The 16,128-nt window shown below is 38.6% G+C and overlaps 1 protein-coding gene across 1 annotated transcript in view; it reads right to left on the bottom strand.

The window, feature by feature from the left end:
* Window positions 1-16,128, bottom strand: part of ADAMTSL3 (ADAMTS like 3) — a 195,590-nt gene that overhangs the window by 74,899 nt on the left and 104,563 nt on the right. Inside the window, exon 6 of the mRNA XM_026060624.1 lies at window positions 5,789-5,915. Within this exon, the coding sequence (XP_025916409.1) occupies window positions 5,789-5,915 (127 nt within the window). The remainder of the gene's footprint in view (window positions 1-5,788; window positions 5,916-16,128) is intronic.

Raw genomic sequence — 16,128 nt, 5'->3', positions numbered from 1 at the left:
AAAAAAAAATGCAAGCCCAAAACTAAATGGATACTATTAAGTCTGTGCATTGCCTGATGCAGGATCTGCAAAAAGTATCATTAACATCTGCATCCTAATACACAGAAGTCAAATGAAAACTGCAAGGGCCACTCTTATTCTGGCTCTCTTTTATATCTGGTGCTTGCTTTAGTACTTTAAAAGTGCCCTTTGATATAACTTTGTGCATTTTATTTCCTAGATTCTTCGAAAATGAATGAAAATCCTGAGGAATTCCCTCATACAGCATTACAGGGCTATCTGCACAGGTTATCAGGAGTGGAAACTGCAGTTCCATGCCAGACCTCTGTCACGTGAGTTAGCAGAGGAACAGAGATTTTCATCACCTGGGCAGACTAGCACCCTTTAGCGCCAGTGCATGTGGCAGACCCACTACTAATAGGCATCATATTTATTTGCTGAGAGCAGGAGAATGGTCAGATGCTTTTATGCCCTATCCTTAGGATCAATTATTTACCAGGGTCCTTGGCAATATAGTGCTAGTTCTCCCTCTGGCTTGCCGGCCAAGTTCCAGTTTCCCCTAAAAATCCAGCTATGCTTACATTACCAGCAGTGCAACTCAACAGCAACAGATTTGTAGACCAAAATAGTTGGTGCTGAAGATTCATCGTCCATACTATACACATTTCAGGTGGTTTACTTCAGACTAACTCTAGTCTGGTCCCATGGACTGCATCTGCATTAGCTGCTGGAGATCATTAGGTGCTTTTCTGGAGCACATCTTCCAGCCCAGCTTTATCCAAAAAAAATCCAGTTCATGCTCTCCAAAACCATTCTATGATGTGAACTGATGAGCAGTACATGGGGACCATCTGGAGATTTGCTTCAAAAAATATACTCCTTATCCAAATTGAAATGCTAATATATCGGCAATTCTATCCCTCCCCACACAGTCTTCCTGCCAAATCAGTCCCAATTCCCTCTCCTGGCTCCACGTACAATTGATTTCTCCCCTTCCTCTCACGCTGTTCCTGATTCCATCTTCCACTCCAGATTCCTTATTTAATCTCAGTCTTCCCATCTTCCTCTTTTGGTAGTTTGGTAGACCCAATGTATCAGTCCTAGGTCTTTCTCCCACTTTGTCATATCTGTCTTATCTGTCATATCTTCACCCTAGGGTCATAGCATCAAATTTTTACGTTCAGCTAGTCTCATTTTGTCTTTCCCTCTCCTCATGCCAACATTTGATCTCATTCCCCCCATCATAAGTCTGAAGCTTGAGAGGGTAGGAAGCTCACTGCAAACTCTCTTCCATAATACTTGAATATGAGGCCGGAGGCATCACTGAGAGTTCATTTGGTGGTGCCCACCCCACATTGCAGCAAAGCAGAAAGTAAGAGCAACTGCAAGGACTTTTTAATAGCTTAACGCTGGAATAGGAACATTTTAGTTTATTTTAAGGAGATTGCACTGGTACAATTTTGTATGTGTAGGACATTGACATGTGACAAGCTAGAATACACTCAAAAAAGGACAAACTTTTCAGAAATGTTAGCTGTTAGCACCCATGAAGCCCCTACAGAGCATGAAGGAAACATTTTTTGCAAGGGGTTATAGTAAAATATGTGTTGATGTTCACAGATACTGCAAAAGACTCGTCCATGACCAGAAGACCATTGCCTGCCAAATTTCAAATCCCTGATCTGTGATCAAGTCCAACAATGGGGGGTGTTAAGACATATTAAAGAAAAGGTTTCAGGAATGTTTTGACAGTGGGAAACAACATGTTTTTCTCTGTCCACGTCCTTGGAATATGCTGAATTGTTTTGGCTGAAAGTTCTCCAAAACATTCAGCACCTGGCATGGAAAGTTTCTGACCCAAGTGTTCAATTTTGCAAAAATTCATTCATATAAACTGAAGTATCAGGCAGTCTTGACAATGAGGGTTACTAGCTTCATGAACAATGATTTCAAAGGGGTAAAAAGACCTTGGTACATGAGGTACCAAGCTGTCACAAAACTGAGCCAGCTGATGGAACTGCATAGAGAACCTCAGAATACCAAGGCACTGAATAACCACCCTGGCAGAAGGCCTCTATTTAGATAAATGTGCAAACTGAAATTAGGTTTTTGATGAAGTATATTTGGGGATGATGACACACAACCATGTGACAATAAGTGGTCCACAGTAAATTACACAGCACCATAGGAAACAAATACATGAAATGAAGAAATGAGAATAGTTACAAAGATATCAACTGATTGAAATGTTTTATATGAAACTTTTAGTAAAAAACTATGAAAGTTAAAGCTTGCAAATATCAAACAGCTTTTGAGAATCAAGTAAGACCAGCCTATGTCGAGTCTGTGCCTTCAACTTCATCCTCTGTTAATATCAGAACCTGCAGCCTTCATTCTTGGTATCAGAACCAGAACACTTTCCTACCTTTTCTTGCCAATAATGGTGCAGAAAACAGACATCAGGGCCCAATCCTACAATTTTTCCATGTGCACAAAGTGCAGTGAAGTTAATGGGAGTTCCATGCACATAGTACTAGAAACATCAGGCCCATGATATCTCATTTCCCAATGGGAGAGTACATTTTACAACCTATTACACTTTCTGTTTGAATATCATTAGTCAAACCTTTAATCATTTTACCAGAATGTTAGAATCTGGCTTGCTGGCAGAAGTCTTACTTACTTTGTCTTTCAAAGGCAATTAAGTGTTAGTGGAAAAAATAAAGAACTTTTGAAATGAGTTTGTTTCATATTTKCAAAACAGTAAGACTTCTTTCAATGCTGTTTAATATTAAGATCTAAGAGAAACATTCATTTTTTGTAAAAAGGTATAAAAGAGTTAATAACTAAAGCAAGTCCTTCATGAGAAATCATTTGCTATCAGTRTCTAAACTTCTTATTTAAAAATAAGGACCAAGATTACTAGGTGCTTCTATTTTCCCCTTATGTTTCCTTTTTTCATAATAAAATCTTTGCTGTTGCTCTCTTTCCCAGTCTTTAACTTGCATCATTGCACAATAACTTTTACATCCTGCTCACAACCTTACAAACTTCCCCTTGAATACAGACCCACCATGTGTTGATATTGTGCTTCAACACTCGCTCTGAAAGAGTCTAAATGGACATACAACCTCTTGGCAAAATTTTCTTAAGGGCTGCACTTATTGCATTTCCCTTTACTGATACAAAGAAAGCATGGCTTTATTTTCACATTTCATTCACAAAAAGAGTGATTACATGAAAGCACTTCCACACTGTGTGTTGAACAACTTAACCCAAAAAAGATTTTGTTTGTCATCATCATAATACCAAGAAAATCACCATGATAAAGGTTTTGATTTTAGTAGTGTGTGTATACCGTCTTGCTTACGTGGATGATAAATTCATTCATATAATCTAACCTACTGCGATGAAAGGTAAAAATCAAACTTGACATAACTGACATCTTTCCCCAAAATAATCTTTGTTCATCTTAAGTTTTAAAACACCTCAAAAGCCAGTGAGTTATGACAGAGAAAACTATGAACCATGGGTCTTCTTCATAACCCACTCAAGGCAACGGAAAACCTTCCACCAGGTGAAGTGAGATGTAGTAGCCCTTAACTGTGCCACAACATCACAAGTAAAATTAAATTAATATTTTCTGGCAATACCTGAAACTGTCACAAAATGACTCTTTCAAAACCAGACCTTGTACTGCATTGTATTTACTGTACTTATATTCTAAAAAGTAATAAATTATGAACCTTTTTATTTCATTTGTCAAGAACTAGCGGGCCAAATTTGCCAAATCAACAAGTTTAGTTTGGGTTATCTTAGAACTAGCTAGGGTTTCCCCAGGAATTGTCCTTCTACAGGAGAATCTCTGTTGATGTAAAACTGGAATAGACGGTTAAATTTCCTTCTGTTTCAGCTCACCTCCACATCAGAAAGGGGAAGAAATACATACATATGCATGTGTGTGTATATATACATATATAAAATATGTATATGAGACATAGAAATATGACTGTAAAACTACAAAAATATTCAGTCATTTTTGCTTCACAGGCACTTGCTTTGTGCTGACCAGAAACTCTGAGCATTTGTTTTGATGTGAATAAAGAAAAGAGCAGCCTCCATGAAAACTCTACTTTAGCTCAGTGCAAATATTCAAGACATTTGCTCAGTGTTAGGACAAACAAACACAGAGCCTTATAAATTACTGGACTATATTCTCCAAACTAAGAAGCTCTAACAGAGTCAAGGAAAAAGTTGACACTGATAGCCCATCCAGTACATTAAAAAAAAAAAAAAAAAAAAGGCTGGTTTTGACTTGTGTAAAATTATTCTGTGACTTTAAGAGATGTTGCCACAAAAATGTTCATATTTTTAATAGGATTACCTTCGTTATACATACATATTAAATCATGGGAATTATGCACACGAACAGTGTAAGATAGCCTAATGTGAAATCCCACAGAACAAATAAGTCATCACATTGTAAGGTAACATGCACTAATATAATGTGTACTACACTTCAAATTATATTTACACTTAAGCATCCTGCAAGCAGTGGCATAAAAAACACAAGGAAATACTTATATGTACTGCAAGAAGTATTAAGCATGATTCAACATACAACAGCTTTCAAAATCAGGCCACTAGTGAAATCTTAGCATGCTGAACTATAGAAACAGCGCTAAAATAGATGCAGCTGTCCAAGACTGGTGCTKCATCTGTTTAAAAAATACCTGTTTCCATTTGAACTGAACTTTGAGCATTGACTTTACTTCTAAAACACCAGTCATCACCCTCTCATCTGTGGCTGTACAGGAAGGTAAGGGACCCCAAAGGCATCATGCCAGTGTGACAAATATTTATGCATATTGTGAGTCCAGAAATAGATAACAATTTTGAGGGAACTGCTATTCCCACACGATAAGCAAATAGGACGAATGTTATGTGATGACAGGAGCATCACCTGCAAGGGTGGAGAGCACACAAAACCACAGGCTTGGGCCTGTTCTCCTCTCATCTATTATCTGCTCAAAGAACTGGTTCAGCTGGAGAAACTGGGTCTTCAAAGAAAACAAGAGTCAGAGGCATGCCTCTACATGACAAATCTGTCCTGGATCACAGCCTGGTCAGATCCTTAGGGGTCCAGTAAAAGATCCAATTCTGATACCCTTCCTCTCTTATATCTTCAGTACTACTGAGACCTACAAAGATACTCACAGTAAGATGCTACTTACTTTGAGGAAAAATGGCAGCATCTGAGCCAAACAAACAAAAATGAGAAGAGAATATTATTCCCTTTAAGCCCTGTGCTTTTTGCACCATACAAGTAGTTAACTCGCCCCTGAAGTTCAACTGTCTTAGATGCTTTAAAAAAAAGAAGCAAAGTTAAGTTGAAAACCAGGCACTTTCAATCACAGGCCACAATTTCCATAAAACCATCTATAAGATGTTTCCATGATTTAAAAACTTTGCTGCAGCATCACATATATTGCAACACGAGGATACCCTCTAAAATAAGATGTATATCTTGATGGTTATTCCTGATAGAATGAATTGAGTTGCTCCACAAAAAATGCATATCTCAAATTCTTTCCTAGCTATACCCTAATGTGTGGTATCCCTCATGGAATTTCAATAGACTAATCTAGCACAGATTTTAGAATAAGTAGCTTTGGAAAACTGCAAACAAGTATACAGTGAAAAGGTCAGACTCTGCAATATGTGTGTTAATATACAAGCAGAAAACATAGTCAAGGATAAATTAACAGAGGATCAGTTTGCGACCTACTTTTTTCTGGTGAGAAATGTGCCTTAGCTTGTCCCCTCACAAGCCTGCATGTTGAACCATCTCCTGCACAGATTCCACAGTTGTCTTCCTTGGCATTGCTCCCAAGTTGTCGATCACAGCCTACTGCCTGCCAACATCAACACCACAGTCAGAAGGAGGGCAAAGCTGTAGCAGACATGCTCAGGTTTCTGGAATTTTATTTATTATGTTATCCTTTTGATTTTATGAGCTGGCCTCATTCTTTCAAAGCATATCTTGCTTTTCAAATTTAAACTATATAAGATCTTAAAAGCACACTGTGATTTCCATGATTTTAATGACGAACCACAACAACTGATATATTAAGCTATTCAAACATAGGAAATACATGAATCACTTTCTCACTGCATATGTGAATGTATACCATTGAGCATTAATCTTTACACAGGGCAACTGTTTTATTTAGAATTTGTTTTTCATCACCTGTTTAATTATGTCTGAGAAAGGATTAATGCAACGAAATAACTCACATTAAATATTTAAAGGGCACTGYGCCTTCAGCTTCACAGACAAGAATCCCTGGGCAGAGATCAGTCTACTGTCCTGGCTATCAACATTTAATTGACATTGGTGTAGATCTCCTATTTGCTATACACAGTATCAGTTACATATATATTTATTAATCAGGATTTATAAAACCTGGACAGTTCAGTTCTCTGCTTTTGATTTTTTTTTTGTTTTTGAATGCGAGACCTGATCTATAAAACTTTGCAATGATTACCATAGAAGCACCCCAGTCTAATCATTGGCAAAAGTGTTTAGAAAGCAAAGTTTTTGAGAAACTCTCAACTGAAAACTCTCCAAACTGTATAGAAAAGATGTTGCAGGTTTCCCTTTTTCTTCAAATCAGTCACTCTGCAAGACACATGGGGGTGCAAATGGAAAGCCTTAAGAAGAGGAATAGACAACATTGACTAAAAGTGTCTGTCTGCTGAAAGGGAGATAAATATTTGGTCCCACAAAATTTTCCTCTCAATGTTTTGAAGAAGAAATGTACAAGTGGTATCAAATGTGCTAAGCAATGTGTTAAAAAACTAATATGCAGCTTCAAGTCTTCTCAAGTCGACCTGCATGCCTCCTATACCTACACTTCCCTAAGAAAGTGCAGCTAATTTGTTACAGAATTTTTTTCCACCCCAAACTCAGAACTGACAAATGGATAAAAAGCACTGTGGAAACTCACAGCTAAAAGCAGTGCTAGAGCTCTGAAATTGGCCCGTGCTCTGCTCTTCCTATATAAAAATGCTTGGAAGGGGCAGCCGTAGCTGCCAAGATCCGTTGCCTCTGCGCTGTGCCAGAACTGACACGCGATCCCCTCGGAGAGCTGGGGATGGAGGCCACGCATAACAGGCAGGGCTGGGTCTTCCAGGCTCTGAGTAAACACACACACACACACACACAGAGCACAAATCATGGATAATCACGGCCAAACATGGAAATGAAATCTCTGCGAGTCTCACGTTTCCAGAGAAGAGGCAGCAAAGCAGCCCCATCTCCCACTCCCCTTTGCCCTTTTACCCCAGCTACCCACAGCCCGCGCTCTCCGAAGACGAAGGCTTCATGGAGGGAAGTTAACTACATGAACTATTAGGGCACTTTAGTTGAGAAGCATGCTGCACTGAATGGCATCTCCCCAATTTCGACCTCTTTAGCTGGGCACTTCACAGCAGGTCACAGGGAAGCAGGTTTGCCCACTAGCTTTTGTTATGGCAAAATCTTTCTCTTTCCACCTTTCCCTTCTGAAGCCTCATACCTATGATGCCAATCCTCCCTAAAGCAGCACGTGGCACACACTGCCTGGCAGGCGCATACAGCATGCTCTGCGGGAACTGGGAAACACCATAACTAGCAGGAATCCATAGGGTATCCGGAAGGAACACTACCAAGATCACTAGACTCTTCATTTACACCCACTAAATGGCCACTTTCAGAGACTGGATCACCAGGGCTGGGAGACCACAGCAATGTCATCCCGAGACTCATCTCCTGAAGGATGGTGGGTGAGGGCCCACATGAATCGTTATCAGACTGTTTGGGATTACAATCACTCAGTCAACAGCGGCTTACTGCTGAATGCAAACAGGCTTGTGTAGCATCACTAATTAAGGAGCTAAAGTAAAGTGAATGTTGACCTGTTTCTGGGGGAAAAAAAAGTCATGGAAAAAAGAGATCATAAAAATATGGGAGAGTAAGGTGATAAGAAAAGGGGTATGGCAGGAAGCACTGTAAAAAGCAGAAGACAAGAAAATGTAGCCTTCTTGGAATGAAACCTGGGAATTCAGTGCTGAATTCCATGGTGGATTGTTACAAGGGAACAAAAGCAGTGGTTGAGCTCTGACATTCCTGTCTCCTGACTTACTGGCATCTTCCACACCTCAACGCATCTAATTGCCAAAAGGAAGCAACTCCAGAACTGGAACAAAGACAGAAAAACCACCAGAAGTGTTTTCACAGAGACTAGATTCTGCCCTCAAATAATGGCGTGAAGTCCTTGGGGAACCGAAGACAGTCCCACTGAAATCAATGGCCAAATTTCACTGCTTCCAGGGAATTCAGATTTGCCCCATTATCATAAGTCAGGCTGAAGACAAAGTGTTGAAGGAAGACTCCTCTTGTTAAAAGAGTGAATAGAATATACTATAGTGAATAGAAAGTTCAGCATGGAGGGTTTAATAGTGTTTCTTCTTAGGTCAATAGGAGCTTGCCATTAATGCCATGTAGATCTGGTGCCAGAGAAATGGACAAATCACAACCCTGCAATTATACAATTATAGATTTACAAGCTACAAAAATAGATCTACAAAAAAATCTACAAAATATATCTACAATAATAAATCTACAAAAGTAGATTTACAATTATAGATTGCCTGCAACAGCAGAGTATTTCCTTTCAGCATGACACATAATATAAGGATGTAAAACAAATCTTAATTTATTAGAACAGTATACATACAGAAGCAACTTACTAAAGGGGCTGGATTTACTGAAGAACAATACATTAGCAGCAGGAAATTATTTTATTCCTGCAACTATAGGGATCTTCACTCAATGCTAACCCAGCAAAGCATTCATTTTAAATAGAAATAATTAGTTTTAACTTAAATGCTTTAATGATAATTAAATGTTAAGTGTTAGTAAAACATTAATTTGATTTTAAAAAGAAATGAATTAACAGACTTGTGTGGAAAATCAGACCAACTCAGAACAGGTTGCTTTTTTTTTTTTCTTTCCTCCCTCCCTCCCTCCTTCACAGAAGTTATGCAGGAACACATATACAATAACAGTGTTGTAATTTAGGGTTGGATTAAGGGTTAAAATGTTTTCATTTTAAGATATTATTTCACTCTAGCTCCAGACTCATCACTGATACACTCAGAAAGCAAAGAAAAGAACCAACAAGAAAAAAAAACAGTGCACAAATGACTCAAAACAAGCTTATCTTCCTATTTTATCAATTGCTATTGAGAATTGAATGAAAACAACAGAACCCGAGCAGCAGAAGCTGACTGCACCCCTGTGTGAATCAGAAAGCAGATATAATTTCAAAGGGCATAATAATTCAGTGCTTGACACATTGGCCTTAGCCTTGACAACTCCCTTTCAGCTCCCCGCTCCACAACAGGGCTCCTTTCCGAGCGCTGAAAACTCCCTTCTCCCTTCCTTGCTGCTCCGCTCATTCCCGTGACGGAGGTACGACTGCAATTCCCCACCTCGCAGAGACGCTGCAATACTAAATGTCCTTAAAGATCCTGAAACACTCACATGTGGCAGTGATGGGGACCATACAGGTAGTTGAGAGTTTGTATTCCTCTAGAGTAGGCTTTTAAAAATATTTATTGCTCCCCAACTGCTTCTCCTGCTCTTATTCACATAAAGATAACACTAGCACACGGAGGTAAATTGTTAGGACTACTGCAAATATAATCTCTCTGCAGATCCCACAAACACATTTCCACTTTACAGCATAAACTCATTTTCTGAATATTAAGAATATGTTTATTCACTCATCAATTAATTCTCAAAAGGCAAATTAAGCTGTACATTGTAATACTCCATGTGAGAAATTGCTGGTTTTATTAGTTTAAACTATTGTATGTTTGTAGGCTACAGAGCCTGTAAGGCTTTGGTGGGAGGAGGGTGATGAGCAAGCAGAGGACTTCCAAGTCCAGCTCCTTAAAGCCCAACATGATGATAATAAACATACAGTATAGCTGGGCCATAATACACAGTCACTATGAAAACAAAGTCTTACTACATATAACAAAAATACAACCGTGTGAACAAAAGGCACTATTATGTCCAAAGTGAAATGCAAGGAAAAGGGTAATCAGCACAACAGAATACTTCAGGGGACTGTTTCATGTTTATTACTTTTTTTTTTTTTAATAATACTCAAACACCCCCAGAAAAACAGGCAGGATAGCTGCTATAGAAGAGACTTAGATGTGGGAAAATCTTTACAGCTCCTCTGCCTGCAAAGGTGGCACATTCAACCAGATGCATTCACCCTCTGTGGCCTTCCTTCCAAGATCCTGTTTGCATCAATTATTACGAATATAAGTATTTAGAAGATAACACAGATTAGGATCACAGTTTAGGCCTGCAGTTAGTATAGAATTTCAGACTTTGTTTAACATTAAGCACCCAAAAAATCCTACAGGTTTCGATGGGACTGGTCTCAAATTTAGAGCTAATTCAGTAAGTGTTGCTACCCCAGAATTTTAGTGAGTAAACTATACATCAAGAATATGGTATATGTCAAACTTGAGTGCCTAGTGTTAGTCTTTTATATGTTTATTTGTAAGTGCCTTAAAAAAAAAAAAAAAGAGTATTTTTAGACAAGCTGGTTAACTGTAGATCTTGCCAAAATAACAGAAAGCTGCAAGGTCCACTATAGCTTTGGAAATCAGGCCCCCAGCATCTGAATACAGTATTTTGGCACCAAACATCAATTAAGGTATTAATATTTTAGCCAATAACTTCATTTAAAAAACAAAGAAGGTATTTCAAGAGCCATTTTAAACAGAGCACCTGTGTATTTGCATGCAAAACTGCAACAAGGATAAGAAAAAGAGAAAATTAAAAAAAAAAACCCTCAGCTCTACACACCATCTCAGCAAGCCAGAGAGGTCACATGATTTTCACGATTAAATGTTTGTTAGGGTTAATTTAACCCACATTGCTAGCTGTTTACAGAGCAAAGGGATCAGCTATAAATATTATAGGCAGAATGGGAGAACATCTGCAGGCTTTTAGGCCATAGTCAAAAATAATTATATTAGGTAATTTTAACATAGACTATATAAATGAAACAAGTGACAATACAAACTGTATAATGGAAGAACTGGGACCCTTTCACACTAAAAAAATTCAGTCATAAATATTATCATTAAAAAAGAAACCACAAGTACTCTAATGATTAGGTTGCAAGTGAGTTCTCCCACACAAACCGAGCTGGGAGAATACTGACCAATATGTAACAGGATGAAAAATAAGTGGAAATTTAATATAAAAAAGTTTTGAGGAGCAGGTATATTGTGCATTTAATAAATCAGCCTTATGGGTTACCCATGACTTCAGAGAGGCTGGAATTGTTTTTGGAAAATGGTGTGATCCGTGACTGTCTTAGAACAGAACCTGAACATGTTATTTGGCTCTGTTCTTCCAAAGAAAAAACAGAACTATGCAAGAGAAAAATATTGTCTTGTCACAAGCAGCTAGGAGAGAAAGCATTTGGTTAGGCAGTGAAGAGAGCTGAAATTTTCATCTCCTTTAAAAGAACTGTAAACTAGATGCTAGTATGTAATGCTATTGTGAAAGACAAAACTGAGGGGTGTTAAATATTTTGTAGCATGCTTAGAATAGTTCATGAAGTTCAGGAAGGCAAAGGAAGAGTAAAAGGTCGGGGTATAAAACACAATAATACAAATGAAAGAGAAAGATGAAATTGCTGCTGATATATTAGAGGTGACTATGGAACAACATAAATATTTTTTACAAATACGAATCCAGAAATCACTCCAAAGCTCCAACAGCTTTTCTATGGCTCTTATTCACTTAGTAGGGTTTCAGCTGAGGAATTAGACTTAAACAAAGAAATGAATGCAGCATGTTAATTTTTTAGTTGTGAAAGTCATCATACGATCTGTCAAATTCAAGGATTTTCCTTTCTTAAACAGCTGTTTATAGTTAATTATGATGACAAAATGAACAGGACTGCAAAGTGGTAGATTTTTAACTAGGATTCCAATTTAGCAAAAAGGGACTCCAGTGAAAATCCTGCAAACCCTTTCAGAGTCTCCCCTTAATGAACATAAATACAAACACTGACTAGAGCTGCCTACGCGGAGCTCAGTGTCGGATCAGGCTCTGAAATTTCTTTTCCTTGTTAGACCCTCGCTTTAGACCTCCTTAACTTTGTTATTCCCTTTACTGACCACTCACTCCCATGTGCAGGCACTCTCTTTGCAAATAGGCATGACCCCATTTTTGTGTAACACATTCACTTCAGGGAGGTGAACCATCAATTATAAAAATGTTTCTGGGATGCTAAAGACTCAGAATTACATATTTAGAGTAGAGAGCCCAAAGACATGCACCCACTCCAGAGAAAAAGAATACTGATGGGAAACGAGTAGAAACACTGGGATATGTGCATAACAAGCACCATTTAAGTGTGAAGTATCATTATTACTATTGTAAGTATGAAATTATATTCTCCAACCTTTCTCTTTAGAAAAGGGCTTGCCCCCTTCCCTGGTCCTCTGGAGCCAGGAATCCAGGTACAGCCAGAAAAAACAAACATACTGAGTTCTCCTAATAGAAGTGGCCACAAGCAAATAAATTGCTGCTATTTTTATTTGTGACAGATACATAAATTCTATGAAACATTCAGATTAAAGTTGCACTAGTGCCATTCTTTTTCTCTACCTACTGCGTCTTAGACTAAGCTCTTTAGCAGAGGGACTATTTAAATATTCAGCAAACATCCCACAAACATTCACATTGAAAAAGTTATATATTTAAATACTAGTTTATTATTCTCAACTGATTCTGATCGATTTTTGATTCATAGAGACCCTCACGTATTAGAGCTGTCTAGCAATGCCATTAAAATGATGCCTCAGTTCATTATGCTTCTCAGGGTTCCATATTTAACTGGGGAAGTGGCAGCTCAATGGCAGGGAGCGATGCTCTTTTTTAAAGTGATTGCTTTTAAGAAAATAAAAATAGAAAAATCAATTCAGCGACCTCTCACAGTGACACAATTAGCATCCTTCTAGTTGCCTGGCAATGCTTGGGGAAATCCAAATGGAGTCTACTCTGCGTACATTAGCACTTTGGGGTTTCCATTGGCCTGGCTATTTCAAAAGATGCATAACTGCGTGTGCTCACGAAATATACTGCTAATGGAATTTTAATACAAAGGTATAAATTGCTTTTAGTGAAATTCACCCAAAGCAGAAGACCTGGCACATAACTGAAAGGAAAATCTCCAATACAACACAGTGTTTGAAACATGAAAGAAATATTTTTGCTCGGCAAGGAGCCACACTGCAACATGCTCAAATGGAGGTAATATTTATACTTCTTCACAAGAAAGCAATAGAGTTATTTTACAGGGGATTGTTTCCTTCAAGGCCTGACCAGTCTCCAATATCTTAGTGTGTGTTGCCCAGCAGTTTTCATTTTAAAATATTCCTATACCAGAACTGTTGCTGGCCGATCTTAGTAGATGAATCCTGTGTTAGCTGGGCCACTGACCTGCTCAAAGGTAGCAAATACTGCACGGACTAGATGGGATTTGTTTCCACTTCCTATGAAATTTGTCAAGATGTGAAAAATATTGAAAGAAAGTAGGCTATTACACCAAACAGATTCAATCAAGTGATGTGACTGCCCTGCCACCAGGACAGCAGTTCTCATAACCAATCTATTTATGTCAACCTTACAAGAGATCAGAATTAAGATTAAAATGGAACTAAGAAAAACAGCCACATACTTTTAACGGTTGTCAGCACTGTACAAAATACAAGATATCCTCAGAACTATTTCTGGCAAAAGTATCTCCTCCAAGTCTTGTGACTTGACTAAGGGACACATGTTTTATTTCAATGTTTGCTAGTAAAAGAAAACAAGAAAATTATGAAAAATCCTTACATGCTCACTGAGACAAATTCCTATTGCCATTTTTTAGAATCACCCTGAACAGGGGAAATTAAAATTCTCAGGATCTTGGACAGGGAAAAAGGATTTCTATTTCTACAAACACAGACACACCCACACATGCACAAAATCCCAAACACAGAAATATTAAAAGCTGTACTATCAGGTGCTACCATAGTACATGGTTCTTCTTGCATCAACGTCAGCTATTTGTTGCATTTTCTCCTGCTCCACTTGTCTTACCACAGAGTCACAATACAGGCAGATGTTAGGGATGTCTGCATCTACACAACAAATACTGAATTTTAAATAGAGCTATGGAAATTTATGGCAATAAAAACACAAGTATTAAGTCCATCACGTGGCAGTCATGCTGCATCTTATTCAATATTTCCCATGCATCTTTGCACTGTTCTAAAAATCCAGCAGCTGCACCATTCAAAGCCCATCCAGCCATTTACTTTGTAATCTGTGCTCACATCCACTGCTTTGTGATAACTGCAGCCTGCAGTTTATTCCTATGCAGATAAAATATGACCATGTAGAGAATATAAAGAAAAGACTCCCACTGCCTCTTTCCCACGCTTATAATCTACAAGTAATTGCTTCTGACAAAAAGAGGGAGAGATACCAGAATTTCCTTACAGTTATGAAGGTCACTTCCCATCGTTTTTGAAGGCAAAAACCTCTGCTAGCAAGCCCATAGTGTGCTATGTTAGCTTTCAGCAACATTTTCAATTTCTGGTTTATTCTCACCTTGGACTGAGCCATGGTTTTGTCCTCACACAGACCTCTCCCAGATATCACGCTGCCTGCTTATATCTAAGCTCAGCCTAACGCAGCCCTGACCAGCACAAGGTCTCACGTCCCTGCAGCGAGCCAGCACAGGTCAGCAGCAGCAAAGACAAGCTGACACGGGCTTCACATATGTTAATAAAGCGAATACCGCCTCTGCAGGGACCTCGTATGTACGCTGATTAGCAGCTATCCCAACCCACCACTTGACAGCCACAGGAAGCAGCTATCCCAGTTGTCCAGTTGAACTGGTATTACTGGCGGTGAGAGTAAGAAGTTTTCCTCTGTGTATGTTCAGTTGTACATTGATGAGAAAGCAGGGAGTAAAGCCAGCAAAGGGAGTCAAAACGTAAAGCTCAGTGAACAGAGGCATAAAGTGAGAATGACGGGCATGAGGAGACACAACATGATGTTTAAATTCCCCAGTCACCAATACAGAGGAAAAGAATGTAAGGTAATAAAAGAAAGAGAAGATAAAAAATACACTGCGTAAAATTCATTGCATACTAAAGGGGTCCTAAAAAGACTTTCCACATATTTCTGTGAATATTTTATATCTTGAAGGCAAGAGGCTAAAGAGTGTTCCCCAATTCTGTAAATCCACTTCCATCAAATAAAACCGAGTGTTTCCAAAACATTTAACTCTTACTACAGGATCTATCACATGCTAAGGCAACTGAGAGATTATTTGACCACCCAGCAGGGGAGCAAGTACCCCTTTCTACACAGTTTCCAATTATATATATATACACACACACAGAGGATAGGACACAAATTCCTATTGGGCTTCTAATTTGTGAGAAAGCTTTTAAAAAATACATTACTATATGRAATCAGGTTACTTTGCCGCTTTTCCAGCTGGGTCCAGCCAAGTTTGCCTTGCTAGAGGAAGGTGAATCTGGGGGATTTGAAGGTGACTCGGGCTCTAGTTCAACAAGATATAAGAACAACTCTTGAGTTGCTCTATGGACTTTATCACTGTTCACAGGCTTTAGTACCTTGCAAAGCTGGAAGTAAAACCACATGTGTACACATCTAACTAAAGCAAAACAAAACTTGGCAGACAGAATCACTTAGAATAAAAAGGAGTAGAGATAGGGCGAAATGGAGAGCAGAGAGAATCCACCATTTATCTGACCAGAAGGGATAAGTGTGTAGATAATAAGAAATCCCTGTGGGTGGTATTTCTCCGTAAGAAACAGTAGCATGGAGAATAAGAGAAGATCTGAAAAGAGATGACAGTTTCTAGCAGCACTGGGCAGCTACAAAATGCAAACAAGGACTTTCAAAGAATTCTTCAATGTCTTGGAGCATCATACTGCTACCTGCAGCAGAAGCGC

Source organism: Apteryx rowi, unplaced genomic scaffold, assembly GCF_003343035.1.
Source record: "Apteryx rowi isolate R43461 unplaced genomic scaffold, aptRow1 scaffold_17, whole genome shotgun sequence".
Classification (NCBI taxonomy): Eukaryota; Metazoa; Chordata; class Aves; order Apterygiformes; family Apterygidae; genus Apteryx; species Apteryx rowi.
Note: the sequence above shows the minus strand (reverse complement) of the source record. Positions and strands in the feature narration are given on the sequence as shown.